Below are 21,735 nucleotides of genomic sequence, written 5' to 3' on the forward strand. Positions count from 1 at the left end.
TATGCAACAAGGATGATAACATCCATACAACTGGGCTTTTATTACGGATAATTAATCCGCTACATGGACCAACTAATAAAATGTACCCAAAGTTTTTTAACGAATCAACTAGATAAGTGGTTATAAAATTTGGGTACCAGTCTAATCAACAGTTAAATGTCCCCTCCCCTCTATAATATGGCCTGTATGAAAACAATGTGTGAATACACATTACTACATACTTCCTAGTTTTTAGGAAACTGCCATTTGGGAAGAATTTTTTTTTTATAAATTAACCATATCAACAAAATTTGACTGTATATATAAATGTATATAATATTCATTTAATTCATTTAATATTTTGTTGTTTTTTTCTATGTATGTACAGTACACCCAAGAATAATAAATCTAATCTAATCTATAATCAGGACAAACTCAAATATGTGTGTATTTAAGTATATCTTAATAGTAGCTGCGCTAACAAAAATAAGGTGTTATCTTTATATGTCTATCTATAAAGATAGAACACATTTTATTAATGGCAAAGCAAAATAAATGAGATTACTGAAAATATTATAGGGGCAAGTATTCTAGAATTTAATATAATAATTTAAGCTAGCGGCTATGTCCTTAGAGGCCTCTAGGGGCACAAAAACGTTTTTTTATCCATGTTAGGATCAGCTGTTTACCAAAAAACCTTTTTTTCTACCGCCATTTTTTGTTTTTTTGCGATTCCTCTTAGAAGGGTGGTGCTATCCTCCCCCTAAATAGCTATAAACCTTCTCATGATTTATCAGAAGCTACACTGTAAAAGAGAACCATATCAGTTCAGTGGTTAGCGAGATCCTTCGGTACATACACACAGAGATCCTTTTACTTTATTCGTAGGATATGATAATCAATAAGGAAATCATTTATACATCCGAAGCCGCTATAATTTTGGCAAATCCAAGGACGTCCAAGCTTTTTTATTTGGGGGGAGGAGTAGGGTAAAACAATTAAAATAAAAATTGGGGGTGTAAGTAATGCAGTAAGCCATCCCTATATCCTAGTGTCCAAATCATTTGGACTTACTCTTAAAAGTTTTAGACTCTCAAAATGGGTCGAAATATCAGGGATCTTAAGGGATAAGACAATAGACGATAAATTCATGTACATCCCCTTTTATAATGAAAGGGCAAAATTACCCAATCAGTACATTGAAGATTATTGGTTGAAAAGTTTAATCACTAATAATCTCAAACCAACCAATGAAGCCAACTAATAAGGTCATTATAAAACTTTGGGTACCAGTGTAATTTTAAGTTCTGTGTCCCCTCCCTCCTTGCAAAATATAGATTTGCATCAAGTCGTTTTGTGATGAGATCTATTAAGAAACAGCGGCAGTTTGAATAATTCAATATGGACGCGCAGCAGCTTATCTATTTGCTGTTCGCACGCTTGACTGCAGATTGCAACTTAGCTGCTTCTGAATTTCATATTTGCGGCTTGTACATAATTTGGCAGCTGAAAATAGAAAAATGCTTCGACTGCAAAATGTTAGTGATTTTGCGGCTGAATTATCAAGAAAGCAGCACGGTTTCTGCGGATTACTTGCATTTGGGCAGCTGCTTAATATGGGACGATATTGCCTTACAGGATATGTTCAAACTTTTTTTTAAGTATTCTATAAAATGTCTATTATTGAGTAATATTCATGGATGGAGGGAAATGATTTTAAATTACACCCCTACCTAAAAACCTGCATGTTAACTCATCCTTATTTTAAGTACTTATCATGATTAATGGTTCTAATTAGCAGTATCAGAACTTTTCAAGTATTAATTTGAAATGATCAATTATGTTTCTTGGGTTTGTACACTGTGCATTGATTTGTCGACCATTGTCTTATCTCTCATGATATTATACAAAATTGTGCATTCAAAGTGGAATAAGGAACATTTCTAATGAGTAAAACACAATGGGAAAAATCTTCAAAAACTAGAATTTTAAGAAATTAGAGCTGTGGATGTTTAATAGAATAAAACTCGAAATTCCATGTTCCTCTGGTTAAATTGAATGAACGGTACAGACGTTTACGATATCCTAATGTACATTTTTAAAAATATTCGACCAATTTTGTATGAGTAAAAGGATTTTTCGTAAAATGACGTCATACGATAATATAACCAATTAGAGGCCAGTATAAATATTACCATTGGTCAATTACAGTGTATACTGGCCTCTCAATGGTCAACTTTATTGTATGACGTCATTTTTTTGGTGACCTTTTACGCTGTCTCAGATAACTAATTAGATCCCAAATAATAAATAATATGATTACATTCTATTTTTCAACAAGCGTTTAAAGTGTTAGTTGACGGGTTTATGGGAGAGGAAATTCCACGTTTTGCCATTTTACATCAAAATCCATAGGGCGGATTGTCCATTGTGATAGAGGTAAGTGGGTGATCGCACTCACTGGCTGCGAGCAAATTATTGGAAAGAAATTCTGCATTTCAGACTTTGACACACAAGAGTTTATACAAAACAGAAAATAGTAGCACAGCTACTCTATATAATACATGCGACTACACATTTAGGGTCATTTGATGGAATGATGTTCGTTGTTGAAATTCATCTCTTTAGATTGGTTTTAAAAGAAATATTTGAAAAATTGTGGGGAGGGGGTCTGGGTGGTTTATTTTTTCCCAGGGGCGTTTTCTTTTGGGTGGTAGGTGGTAACATTCCCCCAAATAGTTATGGGGACTTACATGGTTCTGTAAGATTTTTAACTGGATAGGAGAACCATATCGGTTCAGTGGTTAGCAAGATCTTTCGTTAATCGTTCATACGTTTACAAAACTAATTTTCATCTACAGAAGAGGTATTTCAGCGTGTAATCATTGGGGATGTAATTGTACATCAATTTATCGACCCTTGTCTTATCCCTTTAGATCCCTGCTAGTAAATGATGCTAACTTTGCTATTTAGATAAATTTGCGGAATTATATGGTATATACATTGTTGGCAGATACGACAGGAATTTTGAAAATTTAATAATTCATGCATGCATGTTTTAAGAGAGGCTACTCTATGATAATATTCTTCGCCTCTAGTATCTGGGGTCTTGGGGGGCCGTTCATGCAACCCCCTACTTAAATTAGGCGATTTTTAGGTACATTTTTTAGGGGATAGTGGGTTCATAAAATGATATCCCCAAAGGGGGTATCTTACACCCCCTCCCCCCTTAACTGAAAGCCAAAAAACGTATCTGATGTTGCACCGATAAGAAACTGTTTAAGAGATTTTAATGGGTAAAAAAAGAGCCATTTACCATAGATAAAAAAAGTTCTAGCTAAAGAAGTTTTAATTGAATCAAACAGAAAGACCTTTTCATTGATTGGGACCATTAATCTGTTAGCAAAAGAATGGTTATAAACCGGCAATAATAATGGATAAGACAATGGTCAATAAATTAATATATATTGTCCATGATTATATACCAAACTACCCCTTCTGTAGATTAAAATTATTAGTTAAAGAGTTTGGCCACTACTTGTTAGAAAACACTAATCAAAATTCAATAATATTTTATTGTCTGTTCCAGGAATAAGATAAAACCAACAAGCGAAATAAATCTAAAATAATTTTATTTGGGGGGCAGATTAAAGGTCGTCAATTCTACGATGTATTGCCCCCCAACGACAGCTGAAAACACGTATAGTTTCGTGGTTTTTTCCGAATTGATTTCGTTGTTGTTATATCCTGGTCCTGTTCTACTATTGGTTTTAAGGATAGAAGTGCATGTCTTTGAAAGCAAGTCAGTCTAAGTCAATGAAATCAATTAAATGAATGTGCACACAAAACAGTTGATGTAGGGTTTGTTTAATTGATAATTTTGTGGGAAATTAGGGTATTTAAACAATCATCTAGAACCAACGTTTAATTGAAACTTTTTTTATTTATTTTGAAACATAAGCTTTTTTTGTGTCCTAGATTGTGATTTAGAATAGATATCTTATTCACATTACAAAACCACCCTTTTCAATTAAATTCATTTTCAAATTCAAAAGGAAAAAGAAAAGAGGAACTTGTATTCTAAACAAAACGCAGGTATTTTCAATAAATAAGTTTGTATTATCAATTATCATTTAATTTTTAGCAATATATGTTCATTTTACTTTAAAATGATAAATGTTACAACTTGAAAAGGGCGGGTTATGTCAAGCGTATGAAACAAATAATATAGATAGGGGAAATACATTTGCATATAAAAAGGCGAAAAGAGGTTGTCTGACGGATGTTACTTAAATTAGTAAGTAAGGGCTTTAAAGATGACGAATTTATTTATTTTTAGGAATATATCTTCCTAGACACTGAAGGAAGTCATTGCAAACAAATTTAAAAGACAAATTAGGCAGTTAGTGCTTTTCAGGGTTTAAAGGGATAGGCCAGGAGAAAAAAAGTAATTTAGGCAGTTAGTGCTTTTCAGGGTTTAAAGGGATAGGTCAGGAGTAGATAAGTAAATTAGGCAGTTAGTGCTTTTCAGGGTTTAAAGGGATAGGTCAGGAGAAGATAAGGAAATTAGGCAGTTAGTGCTTTTCAGGGTTTAAAGGGATAGGTCAGGAGTAGATAAGTAAATTAGGCAGTTAGTGCTTTTCAGGGTTTAAAGGGATAGGTCAGGAGAAGATAAGGAAATTAGGCAGTTAGTGCTTTTCAGGGTTTAAAGGGATAGGTCAGGAGAAGATAAGTAAATTAGGCAGTTAGTGCTTTTCAGGGTTTAAAGGAATAGGTCAGGAGAAGATAAGTAAATCAGTGTTTTAAAATTTTACTCCAACCTATTTCTTGAACATAGGATACCACCCCCTGGGCCCTCCCCCCCCCCCCTATCTATTAATAAAACATACTTCTAACCCCTGCAGTTGACTTAAACCTTCGGGGCTCTATTCCTACGGGATAATATCCATGCAAGGCTCTTTTGATTTTTACTCAACCTAACCTAATATAAATACCTAAAATACCTTTCTTTAAAAATATTTATTCCAAATATGAATAAGTTTTCAATTTAATTATGTGCAAAAGTAGAAAAAAAAATATCAAGCTAATTATATTTTGACCAGAATGATTGATTTAGTAGGGTATTGTCTGTAAATCTTTGAATATAAAATTAAAAATATAAGTTTAAAAAAAATCTTACTTGCAATAGTAGAGCCTCCCCTCAGGGGTGATGTGTACAGTCCAACCAGGCCGTAGGGATGCCTAGATAGATAGATAGATAGATAGATAGATAGATAGATAGATAGATAGATAGATAGATAGATAGATAGATAGATAGATAGATAGATAGATAGATAGATAGATAGATAGATAGATAGATAGATAGATAGATAGATAGATAGATAGATAGATAGATAGATAGATAGATAGATAGATAGATAGATAGATAGATAGATAGATAGATAGATAGATAGATAGATAGATAGATAGATAGATAGATAGATAGATAGATAGATAGATAGATAGATAGATAGATAGATAGATAGATAGATAGATAGATAGATAGATAGATAGATAGATAGATAGATAGATAGATAGATAGATAGATAGAAAGATAGATAGATAGATAGATAGATAGATAGATAGATAGATAGATAGATAGATAGATAGATAGATAGATTGATTGACAAAATATATGAATAAAATGTGATATAAATAGAATAATATACTCTGAGTAGAAAAACAAGAAAAACAAATAAAATAAGTAGAAAAAAAACACATAGAAAAACTAGGACAATATGTTACATATAATGTTATTAAGGTAAACAAGTAGTGTGAGGTCCAGTTTAGAATTTGAATGAGCTACACAAATAAAATAAAATACATCTTTTTTTATACAAAAAAATAGAAAGCACAATAACTTTATCTTTTGTTTGATCTTCCGTCATTATGAAATTTGAAATTTAATGATATTACTAGTTTTATCTGAAAATTACTTTTACTGAATATGTCATAAATTTTACTTTTATAGTATAAAAGTACAATAGTTTATTCTTATTTCAATCCAAAATATTGTTTAATTGTTAACAAAAGGCATATGCATTTTTATGTAGGTGGCTAAAAATTATAAGAAAGTGTTATGTTTGATGTCATAAAAATAAGCTGAGGGGAAGTGGGAAAGGATACCCTTAAAAAAAGAGATGGATAATAGACGTATTTTTATGACGTGACACATGACACTTTCCAGTGCTTCAAGATTGTGTACCTGGATGCTGTACAGGTGTTGACTGGCGGGCCCAGCCGCCTGAACAGTGCTGCCCTGGCTGCCGCAGGACATCAAGCTGGGCGCCGGACTGCCCTCTCGACCATCACTCGATGCTGGAGAACCGCTGGCGGCTGCCTGGCCACCGCTCTGTGGTCCAGACTGGCCGTTGGGGGCAGGGGCGGCCCCGTCGGGCTGTAAGTACCACGGGTTAAGGAACATGGTACAGGCTTTGCTGGATGTTTATGGGGATAGAAAGGGTTGCCTGCTTAGTTCAGTCATGTCCTGAAATTTTGAAAAAAAATCAGTTTTGATTTGAAAAGAAAATGCAAAGGAGATGTGTAAACTCCAACTGTTTGTCTGTCCGTCTGTCTTGCCTTCAATACATACGTATAGGCATTTTAAATTCTCATATGTGTAAGTTGTTAACTGAAAATTAATGTTAACTTTCAATACTGGCTATTTATTCTTAATTTAAAAATATAATATTACATAGCATTACAATATTCGTTTTAACTTATATGAATAAAAGTTTTACTGCATATATTTTAACAAAGAAAATTGCATAGCAAATGCAATAAAAGCAAAAAATGTATTTTTAATAACAGGAAGTACAATGTCCATGGGTATTATGCGCTAGGAAGGGGGTATTGAAAATTTTATCTAAATTCTGAGGGCCAATAAAAGTTTACTATAAGTGGAAACTGTCTATAAAACAATGCGATAACTAACTTTTAAAAGAATTAAATTATAAATAGTCTTCTACCTTTTAGTAGCAATCACATATATATTTCGCAATATATTAGTAAAAGCGTAACTTTTTTTTACTTTTTTGCAATATAAAAGTTTTATTAGAAAAGCATTGTAACTAACTTATAAAAAGAATGTGAAAATGTAACTTTTTGAAAGCGCAGCTACTATACAATTATATGTTTGTAAAACTCTAGATATAGTCCGTTTATGCTTTATGTAAGTTTGGCTTGTATTTCTAGTTAAGAAAGGTATTTTTCTTTTTTAAAAATACAAAAAAAATGGGTAATTGAACATTTAATTATTATCTTATTTTTAAGTTTACATTACACACAAAAAATCTCCAAAAAGAATTATTTTAAAATGTTTGAATTCAAAATTCTTATTTTGAATGTGTTTTTATTGTATTGAATACATTTGTTTTGCAATTTTATCTTATTTAGAATTCCTATATTTTTAAATTGCGAAGCTACTCTATGATTCACAAAGACGTTCGAGGGGAAAATATGATTTTCATGGAAATTCTAATGAAAGATGGCTAATGTGAAAATCTACTCAATATTTGGATCACGGAAAAAGTAGGGGGTTTCATTGTATGTTCACAGTAGCTTTCGTCTTATTTCTAGTCGATGCGGGAGGCTCTAACCCTGCGGGGCCAATTGCCTAACCCTGCGGGGGAATCATTAACATTTACCTAACCCAACCTGAAATATTTCATCAAAAGCTATTGTGAAAATACGACTAAAGCCGCTACTTTGTTTTCTTTTATGCGTGTCAGTTCGGCGGTTTTTAATATATATAAATAGATTGTCAACATGAATGAGCCTCGCTACTTAAAGATGAAGTCTGCATCTTTTTAGTGTTCTTATATTTCCAAAGTACTAAAGTACATTCTATTTTTTGGTCTGCTCTTTTTTAATATTTTATCAGACTGCAAGTTCCAATCCTTTTTTGTATGAAATAAGATTATGTAAATTAAACTAAAATATTTTTAAAACTTTCTTTCATATTTTTGTAGCGCAGCTATCGTTTATTAATCTTTGTACTTATACTTTATGTATTTTATCATATTAAAACAAAAAATAACTTAATTTTCATTTGTATTAGTAACTGTGACCTAAATAAAACTTTTCTTTAAATTGTTTTCATTAGTTTACAAATTCAAAAAAAATATGCGCAAAAATTATTCGCTAAAAACCTCCTAAAAACCTCATCACCATTTCATAGCATTACACAGCATTTTTATTAGCTGCGAAAATTGACACTAATCTTGGGTGTTGAGACGTTTTAGCCAATGGTTACAGAAGCGTAGCTGCTCTATAAACTTGGAGTCATTTTAGTTTGTGTAAGAGAACCTTCTTTTTCTTTTCCTTATTGCCCATTAGGCGGCTGAACAGAGATTTGCAAAGTGGAGTGGGTGGATTTAATTGTTAGATTTTGGGGAGGGGGGTAATCTAATCTATCTGAGGGTTTCTACACCCCCTTTCACACGATTTGGTTTGTTTCAGACCAAAGCTTAGAAATCTGTCTCAACCATGACACTTTGGTTGAGCTTGACTTCCGAATTAGCGGGAAGTTCACGAGATCAGTTGGCGAACATACAAACCCCCAATACCAGGAACCATCAAGTTTCAACAGCAGGTTTGAATATAGATTTATTGATGAAATTATTTCAAAGTCCTGAAATTACAAAATCAATTAGTTCATAATTCCAGTTATTTATAACCACGTAATCTTAATTGCTTTTTAAAAATCATTTTTCTCTACGATTAAGAATCTTTGGAAACTTTGGCTTTAAAGGAAAATTATTTGGTTTAATAAATCATTGTTAAATGCAAAAATAAAGGCACATAAAAATTACTAAAACATATATTAATCATAATTAAGTTCATGCTTAGCTGGCTAAAGCCTTTTTAAAACTACATATAATCGTCCTATACACCATTCTTCCTAATAAAATTAACAAATTCTACCTGAAGTTCTTATGGTTTCAAATCCCTGATATACTAGGGTCGTTCACACACTATGAGACCAATGATAGGCCCAATTTTGTTCTCCGAAATCTTCACACACTCATATCTCATTCAAAAGTAACGAACGTGCGCATCAAAATATACAAACAATCCTTGCCGCGCCACATTATGAAGGGAAAGCCAAAAAAGACGACATTTGCGCTTAGTTTTAGGATAATGATAAGGAATTAATTTCGAACTTGATAAACACAAAGCTTCCTCGAAAAGAGGTTGAGACACACCCCCCGTTTGAAAGTCAAATTAACTTCCTTAACGAGATTCAAGGTTTTTTTGCGCTGAGCACTAGCAACATTTCTCACTAAACTCAACTCACCATAATCACATGAGAATGGCCACATCCCGAAAACGTGACAATTTTGCTCCTAACTAAATGAAACCCCGTGAAATGCATACACAATATTATACTCCTCACTAGGACTCATAATACCTCACATTTTAGGATAGAAGGATGGGGATTGGTTTGTACCATACAACATTCCATGCACATGACAATCACAAGATCACATACACAAATCCTAAAACAGATAATCCTATTAATCATGATGTTGTAAATATAACAACTATACTAAATAATAATCATTTCATAATCAATAGGTAATAAATCATTATTAATAAATCAATAAGTACCTACGAAATCAGGTTGAAATGTAAATGTAAACAAATAATGGTAAAATAAACGAAATAAATCTTAGACAAGAAAATTAAGATTTATAGGTACTTAAAACTAAATTTGTTAAGCATCAAAAAGAGTAGTAAGAAAAAATATTTCAAAATCCTTGGGCAGAAAGTTTTTCAAACTTAATGAATAAGAACTGTATTATCTTAATCAACAATAAACTTTTTAATACTTAAAGAATAGCAAAATAATAATATCTTCGTTAGAATTTTCATCGGAATTATGAAAAAAAAATACCAATTTTTCTTTGTAAAAAAATATGAGACTTTAAATATGAATTTTCAATCATTCCTTGATCTGAATAAAAATGTTTTACTTGATTGAAATTCATATATAATTTTAAAAAAAATCTGCTAAAAAAATATTGATTTTTTTTCTTAAAATAAATATCGAATCACGCAACCTCGACACATTTATTCTTTTTTGGTAAACTTTTCAGGTAAGTTTTATAATGAATTGTACTTTTGAAAAGGATTTAAACTCAATAAAATTAAATTTGAGCATATGAAATAGAATAAAATTCAATCGCATTTCATTTGATTCTTATTTTAGGCATAAAAATAGGCATATGAAAAATGTGGCTTTTTTTACTAAAAAAATCTCAATTTCCATAAAATAAGAATCAATTATTAATCATAATTTTTAACAACTGCCTGACTGATACAGCATGTTCTTCCAGGGGAGATTTATCTGTCAGCCTGAACAAGACTCTTGCAGTCTTTCTCCCATCCTCAATTCTCGTCACTCGGCCCATCCTCAAACATCTCATCAGCGGATTGGTACTCGTAACCAGAACTATATCTCCGTCAGCTAGTGGCTCCGCCATCTCATCCTTCCACTTGGACATCCGTAATATCTTCGGTAGGATCTCCTGGCGGTAGGCAGTCCAAAACTGGGCAGATAAATCTTCTAACAACTTCAACCTGGAGGAAATTTGGTCCTCCGGTTTCATCGCCACATTGCACAACGGCTGGCGGTCAACATTTCCCAGCAGCTGGCCAGGGGTAATCAGCCGCCAATTCTCCACGTCGTTCGCAGCTTCTATCGTCAACGGTCTGCTATTCATCAACTTGCTAACCTCCGCCAACAGCACCAGGAGCTCGTTGAAATTAACAGAACTATTCACCAACTTCTTGGACAGCAATCTCTTGGTTAATCCCACCATTTTCTCAGCTTGCCCAATGAAATGGTGGGCTCGGGCCGGGATCTGAGACCAAGAAAACTCTACCTGGCTGCCCAACTTCTGCTCTAAAACCTTGCGAGCACCGGATAATTGTGTGCCCATGTCGCTTACTATGACCTTCGGCAGACAATGAACAGCTTCCAACTTGCGCAGGGACAACAGGATACTGCTGGTATCATACTTTTCCAAGGCATCTAACCATAACGCCCCTGAGAACCTGCAGACCACCACGAACACCCACACCTTTTTCGTTGCTGTCTGACTCCTCGTTTTGGCGGCAGCTCTCCTCGTAACCAGCGGACCCATCAGGTCGACTTGCACAGCTTCAAAAGGCCTGCTCGGGACCAACTTGTCAGGTAACACATCCTTCATGGTAGTACGACATTCCTTAGCCCTCTCAACACTGCAGGGCCAACACTTCTTCACTTCCATGATGGACAACCTCCTTGCCTTCACAATCCAGCACCAACGGCGGCTCTCAGCTAAAGTTCCACGGACTCCAGAGTGAAGCTCAACATGCGCTTCTCTCATAAAAACAGCAGCTAACCAATTACCAGGCTCCAAAATTATTAAACCTGGCATGTCTTCAAATATCATTTTACGGCCACCAGTAATGGCGTCAATGACGGGCTCTCCACGACCAACCATTTTAAGTATTCTCATCTCCCTGGTCACATAAATTCCTCCGGGACCAACGACAGGCCAGGTCAATGATACTTCATGCACTAATGGATTTAATGACGCATAATTGCCTTTGGCGTCATTTATCCACTCATCCTCTTGGCTTCGTGACACAATGAAAAGTTCCGCCGCCGCCATAAAATTGTACAAAGACGGTTTGTACACAGAATCTGCGGCTGCTACATGACTACCAGCGGCTGTAGTCTTACCTTCTTGTCTGCTCTTTAGCTTCTTCAACCAGGTGTTCGCTACTTGCAGGACAGCTGCCATAATACGTTTGGCCTGTCCAAATGATCTCCTGTGCTTAAACCTAAAGACATCTTCAGCGGCTTCTCCGGCAACTTTCATTGAACATAACTTAACCATTTTGGTATTCAACTCCTCTGGGGGTAAAACCTGCTTGACTTCTTCGGCAGTTTTCACCGGCCACGCGCTTTCATCCTGGCGCAACCACTCTGGGCCCAATCTGTACCTGGAACCTGGTCCCAAATCTGATACCTTGCAGGTGCTTCTGGTGCCCAAATCTGCAACATTGTGCGTCCCCGGGACCCACCTCCAGTCATCCTTGTTGGTTGCAGATTGAATTTCTCCAATGCGATGAGAATTAAAAGTGTTCAACATAGCACTGTTGGAAACTATTTGTGATAAAACACACGATGAATCAGTAAAGTACATCACTCTGACAATATCAAAGGGCAGGGCATCTCTGATGGACTTTGACAACCTTGTGGACATCTGGCACCCCATCAATTCAAGGCGTGGAATTGATTCACACTTGACCGGCGCAACTCTTGACTTGGTGGCTAGCAGAAACGTTTCAAATCCTTGTCTAGTTGGCCACCTCAAATATGCATTACATGCATAAGCCTCTGATGACCCATCCGAAAACATCATCAAGGATGGAAGGCCAGTTGGTTCATCCGGGACCACACAACGGTCAAACTCCAATTTAGCGACCTCAGCTCTGTCCTCCAGCGACTTAACAAGTTCATCCCGTAGACTTTTTGGAATGAAATCTTGCCAGCCCAAATTCAGCAAACATGTTTTCCGCAGGACAAGTTTAATTCTCAACAGAATAGGGCTGCAAAGCCCGATCGGGTCGAAGGTCTGAGCGGCGAACCTGTGGACCATCTTCTTTGTCAGATTCTCGTCCAAGGCGTCCTGGAGGTTGTACAAATCAGCATCCTCTTTCACCTTCTTTCCCTTGACTTTACCATCTTGGTTGACTCTTGTGGCGATGGACAACACATCGGTGGCTGGCTTCCATATCAGCCCGAGAACCTTGGTAGGCTGGCAATCATCTCCAGAGTAAATGACTTGTTTGAAGGAAAAACTACCTTTGCCGATAATTCTGTCGGCCTCTTTCATCATCTCCTTGGCTTCTGGCTTCGATCCTGCTCCCGAAATAACGTCATCTATGAAGCTGTGCTTCTCAAGCTTGACTGCAACTGGAATCTGAGGTAACTTGAATTCCTCATCAGGGTAGGTAGGTATTTGTGGCTCCTTCCATAATTCAGGTTTAGCAACAATTTCACTACCGTTTATCTGCCCCTCTCCATACATCTCCTTGACCTCTGCTTCACTCTTTCCGCCGAACAGGCGGGACGTCAACTTCAGGGCTGTAACTGCCAAATTTCCCGCAGCTAACTCGCCAAAATTCACAACTTTAGTCAGGTAAATTTCAAGAGGACCATCTGGCGTTGGGGAAAATAAAACTCTCTTCATCTGGCTGTCGAACTCTGTGGCCAGGATAGAGTTATAGAACTTGGAAATATCCGCGGTTATACCAACCTTGTAACCGCGGAAAAGCATCAAATGATAAAAAATCTTCTGCATTGGCGGCGGGCCTCCCAGCATTATGTTATTAAAACTGGTACCTTTGAACGTCAGAGAACTATTTGCACACAATCTCATGGGTGTGGAACTTGAATCCTCCTTGAAAGCAACCACTATTGATGAACAAGACTTAGGCCCTTCATACTGCAATTCTTCAGGCGTGGCCTTTTGAAATACGCCTCTTTTTATGGCGTCGTTGAATACCTCCACATACATTCCATAGGTACCTTCTTTGACCATCTTGGCACGATCCTTTTCAGCAATTTTGCGGGCTAAACTCTCATTGTAGGGTAAAGTGTGAGGATCTTCAATATAAGCATATTGACCTGTCCACTTGTTGGACTGCAAGTCTAGTGTTAAACCTGCCTCAATTATCCTCTGCCTCTCACGCTGGTCCCAGGTAGTGCCGTCGGCCATAGCCTTGCACTCTTGACAGGCAGTACATCCTGGACAAAGTGCCTGCGGCTGTACGCCAAACAATTCAGACGTCAGAAAGTCTGGCAAGGTGCCTCCACTGACACTAACAGCCTTATATGCCGACTTTTGATCTCCAGCTCCACCGTCAGCACTCGTACAGATAAAACCACTACCAAAAATGGTTCGCCACAACATAGACTGGCCCACTTTCTGGTAGGTTGAAGGAAACACGTCAGGATGTGTATTTCCAATAATGATATCTAAGCCTCCACTAATATATGTAAACCTTTCTGGCGGCATTTTAAATATCTCGGCGGCAGTTTCGGGGTGGACCGAGCGCATCTCGTTGGCCCCGCCGAGGGTAGGCATGACAGCTGCCTCAAACTCCCTCAAATTGCCGTCCCTATCCTTCAGATAAAACACAACATTGCGGCAGGAAGACTCACTGCCGTCAGCTACAGAAATAGTTGTATATCTGCCGGTAGATTTCAGCTTCAACTTGTTGGATAATTTCTCAGACACAAGTGGCAAATTTGCCCCAGAGTCAAACATCACAGTGGCGTGGCAGGTGCCGCCGCCAGGTGCTACAACAGGAACTAACTGAAGTAAGAAGGTACAGGGGCTGGGTGCAGAACTTGACTTGTAGACTGTATTCACACCAGCACTGGCCTCATGGAGTAACCTAGAATGGTATCTGTCGCAATTATTGGTACCACAAACACCAAGCTTATCCGATTTATTACACTTGTCAGCAGTATGGCCGTCACATAGGCAGAGTTCACGTAACTTCTTCTGCTGGACAACTTTCTTTCGGTCAACCACATCCATCTTCTTAAACGTGAGGCAACGGAAAATCGGGTGTTTCTCTTTGCAGCTCTCCACAGGACATGTACTGTTCCACTTGGAAGCCTTGTCCTTTCCAGCCTTTCCATTCTTATTGTCGCTGCGGCCAGATACTTGCGCGGCGGCAGCTCTGTCACGATTTCTCTTGCCGGCGTTAGTGTCATAGGACATATCACCGGCCAACATGGCACCCCTGGTCCTCTCCAGCAGTTCTACAATCTTCTGGATGTCTGGTTGGTTCATGCTACCTAGCTCCATCATAATTTTATCTCTCAAATTTTCAGGGCACTTGTCTTTAAAAATATGAATAAGAGTTAGGTGATTGTAATCCTTAGCTGCAGAACCAACGATGGTTTCTACTTCCTGCATCATGCTCTTGAAGGTAGCAATTGCGCTAACCACGTCCACAGGTTTATCCACAGGTTTCATCTTGTTCAGCTTAGTTAAAATCCTCATGAACCGGCGGGTGTTTGATAAAAACATCTGATCAAGAAACGACCATTGTTCATTATGATCTCTAATCGCTGACACTTGCTTGCGTAGTTCCGGGTTGGTTATCACCTTCTCCATACACAACATCAGACTTAACCTCTGGTCAGCAAATCCATAACCAGAGCATAGATCTTTAAAGACCTGTTTAAAGTTTGGGTAATCCGTGTCAGTACCGTCGAACGACGGCAACAAACTGTTGTCCCAGCGCCCATACTGCGGGTTGGAACTCCGAATATCCACGGCAGACATACTTCTGGAGAGCATGGCAGGTGTCCCACTCTCATCCAGGTTAGATGAACAACGTTCCATCTCTCTAAGCCTTCGGTACATATCACGTACTTCTTGGCGCAACTCCACGGAAATTTTAAGCACTCCCATGTCCATCTTCACCTTCTCAATGACGTCGAGGTTCCTGGCGACAGTGCTTGACCTCGCGTCGTCTGAATCATTGTCAAGCCAGTACAGAATTTTTGTACACTGCTCCAACGACGCATAAACTTTATCTGCAACAGTTTTCTGCTCACTAGCTTCATCCAAATCACGCTTGAACTCAAGCAGCTCACTAGTCTCCACGGCAGGTTTTAGACTTTTTATTAGGTCAGATTGGTCCTTGACCTCACTAAAAATGTCACGAATTGATTTTACATTCACATTTTCACATGAACTGAAACTTTGGCAGGCTTTTAGATTGTCATAAAACACTTTTAACTGTTCGTCAAACACTTCTAGCCTTTCACTGCCAATAGCGATAGCTCGCTCAATTTTCTGCTTTTTGGTTAGTGGCATATTGATTCACTAGGTACTTATTTCACAGAAAAATTGTCACAGTTTATTGCATCAATAATTCACTGGATGCTATTGATCTCTTGATGAATGCTAACGCCTATTCATCAGATACTTTGAAATTGTCTCAACCATGACACTTTGGTTGAGCTTGACTTCCGAATTAGCGGGAAGTTCACGAGATCAGTTGGCGAACATACAAACCCCCAATACCAGGAACCATCAAGTTTCAACAGCAGGTTTGAATATAGATTTATTGATGAAATTATTTCAAAGTCCTGAAATTACAAAATCAATTAGTTCATAATTCCAGTTATTTATAACCACGTAATCTTAATTGCTTTTTAAAAATCATTTTTCTCTACGATTAAGAATCTTTGGAAACTTTGGCTTTAAAGGAAAATTATTTGGTTTAATAAATCATTGTTAAATGCAAAAATAAAGGCACATAAAAATTACTAAAACATATATTAATCATAATTAAGTTCATGCTTAGCTGGCTAAAGCCTTTTTAAAACTACATATAATCGTCCTATACACCATTCTTCCTAATAAAATTAACAAATTCTACCTGAAGTTCTTATGGTTTCAAATCCCTGATATACTAGGGTCGTTCACACACTATGAGACCAATGATAGGCCCAATTTTGTTCTCCGAAATCTTCACACACTCATATCTCATTCAAAAGTAACGAACGTGCGCATCAAAATATACAAACAATCCTTGCCGCGCCACATTATGAAGGGAAAGCCAAAAAAGACGACATTTGCGCTTAGTTTTAGGATAATGATAAGGAATTAATTTCGAACTTGATAAACACAAAGCTTCCTCGAAAAGAGGTTGAGACAAAATCCCTCTGTTAAAATGTTTTATAATTGTATAATTTGACCCATCATTTTGAAGAAAAGCCCTGTTTAAATTTATTTTTAAGTTTGCTGTTATGCAATATTTTGTGTATTGTATAAACAAACATGCATATCTGTATGTATACAGTAACAATTTTGAGGTTTATGGGTTGTAAAATATACACACCAGACGGGGGTGCATCCCCTTAAAGTTCCTAGTTGAGCACTGCCTCCCCTCCCCCCCATATTTGGTTTTAAAATAAATTGAATGTAAGAGGTGTAGTTTTTCGTTTATTTTTTTATATCAAGTTAGGTTAGGTTATATAAGTCGCTTCTTTCTTATTCAGATTTTATATGTAGTTACTTATATTTGAATAAACTGTTATAATTAGTGATTTATTTACACTACATATTTTCGTCATTTATATGCAAGTCTATTGATAGGTGTTTACTCTTTAGTCTTTTAAATAACACGACAAATAAATGTATAACAAATTAGAATTATTTCCAGTAAGGCTCCGAATTTTATTGGCCTTTTGTACTAAAGCCTAGGGCCAACAAAAGTGTAAATTAATCATAAAATCTTTCATTTTAATTTTAGGGAAAATTATCTCTAAAACGATGTGATACATTAGTATCGCTCAGAACTTGTTAAAATCGGTTTTGTAGCTGTTATGGAATAGTTATTTCTTTCATCGTATTATAAACCGCTTTCCGCGGATATAGAATGTACAATTATAAGATTAAAACCAGTGTTTTTAGCTCCGAGGTGCCGCAGGCACGGGATAAAAAAATGGTTTTAATCTTATGATTGTACATTTTTATATTCGTAGAAAGCTGGATATAATACGATGCTAGTTTTTTCGTATGGATGAGAACCGGTTCCTATCCACCGTATTCGAATGAATACGAGAAAGATCATCTAAATATTTTAAGCAACATTGCGTTATAAAAAGATATTAAAATAAATCATCTGATTACCATTTTTTAATCGTTAAATCAAAACATAGTATACACTTAAAACAACTAAAGTTTATTTCTTATGAAACACAAACAGTTAAAAAAAAGATAGAACAGAGGTGGATTCTTAAAAAAAATTTGCCCCACTAATCGCTTAGTGGGGCAAAATTGTTTTCGTGAAAAATCCTCCAAAATCAAATAAAAAATCTACAAAAATTAAATGAAATCTTATGTTCATAACCCTTCTATAATTTTGTTAATTTTTTTGTAGATTTTTAATGTAATTTTGGTGGATTTTTCACGAAAACAATTTTGCCCCACTAAGCGATTAGTGGGGCAAACTTTTTTTAAGAATCCACCTCAGGACAGATAATGATTTTAGGTAAATAAATGTTGATAAATAGATTTTCTTATCCGAGGACAACTGCCTATAATACTATACACATATGATATAAATTGAATTGAAATATTTTGATAACATTGTCTGGATTGTATGGACATGTACTATTTATTATAAGCCTAGAAATGTTCGGGATAGGTGGATCACATAATTGCAAGGTTCTTAAGATAAGACAATGACTGATAAATTGATGTACATCCCAAATGACGATACACAAAATTACCTCTTATGTAGATTACAAATAATGGTTTAAAATTTTGGACAATCAATTTAATGACCAATTAATCAAAATTCAACGAAAGTCCCCAAAGTTATAAAGACTTATGTAATAAACATTCCAATGTCCACCCCTTCCCTTCATAATTGAGAGTTGCACAGCTTCTCTATAACTAGGGTGTTAATATACCCTTACCGACGACTGTCGTTAGCCATTGATCATCTTGATTATACTAAATTTTAAACTTTCGTATTATGAGCACTGACTATAATTGACAAAAAAAATTATTTAATGAAGGCCAAAAACTGTGCCTGTCCTGTTCTACTATTAATTTAATCTTAGATAAGCTAAATTTTAGCTATACTCATTTTTTATAAAAACGCAAATATTTTGTATTTTAAAGATTTCCTATATTTTTAAAAACATTTATCTAGCCGCTTCTGGTATGTTCATTTCTTACTACCAAGTTTTCTTATTATTAGCGCAACTTCTTGATTATCGTATGCAGGGTCGTCCAAGCTTTTTATTTTGGGGGGTATTTACTCCCCCCAAATTGTTTTGGGGGGTAAATACCCCCTCCTAAATGTTTGGGGGTGCCTAAGGCACCCCCAGGGAAGGGGTATGTCCGTATGTCCGTCCTTTTGCTACGATAAATGAATTAAATGCGTGAAAATCCTCTGTAGCCACAAAAAGTCGAGCATAATTAGTCTTTAGTAGTGGGTGTACAAATATTATATATCACATTCATTTAGTAGCAAAAAGATACTTTATGGCTAAGATATGTCCGTTCCTCTGTCGGTCTTTAAATACTACGTGTCAATTCATGTAAAATCCGTAAATCAGTTGTAGTACATAAAAAGTTTCATTCAGTAGGTAATTGATAGTAGCACCATTGTAATTGTATAATCCTTAGCTGTTCTATATTTATGTACAAATTGTGTTATTACTGTGATACTCATGGATATTATTGTCCTTGTTTCATCAACATTTCGTTAGAATTTTCCATTTTAACTTGTTCCAATTCTCTAAATAAAAGTTGTTGGTACGCCCCTGACCTTCTCAACTACTATAGCTGCCGCTTGTAAAAACATGACGTATAAACCAGGGAGGGGGAGGACAATGGGCTGTTTATTACACTAGTCCCCAAAGTTTTCTTATTCGTTAGCTTATGAACTTTGAGAACTTTGAATGAATTTTGATTGGTTAACGTCCAACCGTTTCAACCACTAATTGTAATCTACAGAAGGGGTTAATTTGTGTATCATCATTGGGGATGTACATCAATTTATCGGCCATTGTCTTATCCCTTTAGATCTATACGTATAAACATATTGTGGTGTGTATTAACTTCCGCATATTACCACACATATCCATGAATAGATGTAAAATTTACGAACACTAGAGAGGGAAAGGGTTGAATAACTGTATCTCACCATCGCACTGTCCTTGTGCCGTCTTTCAATTGGGTCATTGACAACCAACCAATGGTGTGGTGTTTATTGACACAGCAAAGTAGCAGGAAATAATTTGGTAACAGACAAATAAGGTCATTGAAAAAGGAAGGGAGGTAGTTATCTGTATATACATCTATACTATAGATCTGTTGATATTATGACAGGTTGCTATTTCCCCTATCATTTATTGACCAGTTCGTTCATCCAGGAGAAGGATATGGGGTAAAAAGGATGGATGAGAGACAATCGTTATTTTAGCCAGCTACAAGTTTCAATTTATTAGACTAAATGATAATCTGGTGTATTATCCAAGTAATAAAAAATCTATTTCTGTATAGTTAATCATATTTGCAAAAAAGGACACATTACAAACTTTCCCGATTTTGTATTACTTTTGAGGAACATGATTCCAGTTACGTCATATTTTTCTTTCCCGAAAAAGGAAAGGGGGGAAGAAAATCTCTTCAAAAGAGATGGGGAAAACCCCCTTTTCTCCCATCTCTTTTTTCTTCCCCCCTTCCCTTTTTTTTCTTTCCCCTTCCCTTTTTCGGGAAAGAAAATATGACGTAACTGGAATCATGTTCCTCAAAAGTAATACAAAATCGGGAAAGTTTGTAATGTGTCGCAAAAAGGCACGATAGTAAAAAAGTAAATAAGTTCAAGCTAGTATTTGGTTGTAAGGGTTTGTGCTGTTGTAATAACTTGCGGTTCTGGTAAGGATATGCATGTGCGGAAGCCATTGCACACCTATATAAAAAAAAAGATCAGCTGAAAATGGATTTCCTATTCGAGCCCTAGTTTCCTAAAGTGTACAGCAGATAACCCAATTATTGCAGACCCTATTTTCAGCGACTCCGGTCAAATGGAAAAGCGATTTAATGTATAAACGATTTATACATTAAAAAATAAAAAAATTCAAATTTTGATTTTTTTAAAGTTTGAAGCTTTCTTAGCTAGTAGCAAATATTGAGATAGGACGCGGAAGCTACGCACACTTTCGAAAACTAAAATTCAGTTCATCAAAAAAAATCTCAAATATATATAAGTTGGGATGTTAAAAAGAGTGTTCTTCTATAAATTTTTTTATGACTAGCAAATAGAACTATCGGGGCTACGTCACAAAGAAAGCCACACATACTGTTACTTGTATCAGTTTAAAAGTGTAATTTAATTTGTGTGCTATTTATCATAATGGTCATTCACTGATTTGCAACAAAAATATATAAGAAACACCAAAGGGATAATATTAATTTTTCATCCTCCCAACTAAATACCTATTTTCTATACTCTATATATTCTTCAATAATTCTCAAAAAAGTTGAATAATAGTTTTAGCTAGCAATTACACAGGTAAAGGACAATGTATGATAAACTATACTTCATATATCTCCTCGTCCCTGTTATAATAGCAAGTTTGCCTGATATTCAGGTCGCCACCCCCTTTTTTTTTATTTTTACATACTTATTCCTAGGCCCCGCGAGGGTTCTCACCCTGTAGGTCCCTTTTCTTACGGACTATATCCTCAGCGGGGCTCTTTATACTTGACCTAACCAAAAATTTACAAAAAAAAGTCCTCTTTTTGAAAACCCTTTGTTTGTGGTCTAGAAACAATGTGAGGTAAACCGTCGATGGAACACAAGCATAAAGTTTAACATGGCACCTGGTAGATATTCTCTATCGCATCGTATTATAGACAGCGTTCCGCGGATAGTAAAATGTATAAATGTAAGATTATTTCCAGTTTAGTTGTCCCAGAGGGGTTGCAGGCCCAGTCCAACCCAACTGGTGTATATTTAATCATTTTTATTTTATTATTCATGAAAATTGTGCATAATACGATACGGTACATTATTTTCAGCATGACGCAGAACCGGTTCTAATCCAGAGGATTGAAAATGTAAGACAAAATTGCCATTGCATTGTATTGCAAACATATTGGCAAA

General features: G+C 36.0%; 1 protein-coding gene across 2 annotated transcripts in view; it reads right to left on the reverse strand.

Annotated features, from left to right (window-relative positions):
• The window catches only part of LOC145318556 (uncharacterized), a 547,717-nt gene that overhangs the window by 505,012 nt on the left and 20,970 nt on the right, over window positions 1–21,735 (reverse strand). For both annotated transcript variants that reach the window (XM_080159918.1, XM_080159917.1), the window contains exons 2-3: window positions 6,224–6,505; window positions 5,159–5,220 (exon numbers count right to left, since the gene is read on the reverse strand). In XM_080159918.1, coding sequence (XP_080016044.1) covers window positions 5,159–5,220; window positions 6,224–6,442 — 281 coding nt within the window. In that variant the 5' untranslated portion in view covers window positions 6,443–6,505. The remainder of the gene's footprint in view (window positions 1–5,158; window positions 5,221–6,223; window positions 6,506–21,735) is intronic.

Source organism: Acartia tonsa, chromosome 5 (genome assembly GCF_053477335.1).
Source record: "Acartia tonsa isolate MP-2025a chromosome 5, ASM5347733v1, whole genome shotgun sequence".
In the NCBI taxonomy this organism is placed as follows: domain Eukaryota; kingdom Metazoa; phylum Arthropoda; class Copepoda; order Calanoida; family Acartiidae; genus Acartia; species Acartia tonsa.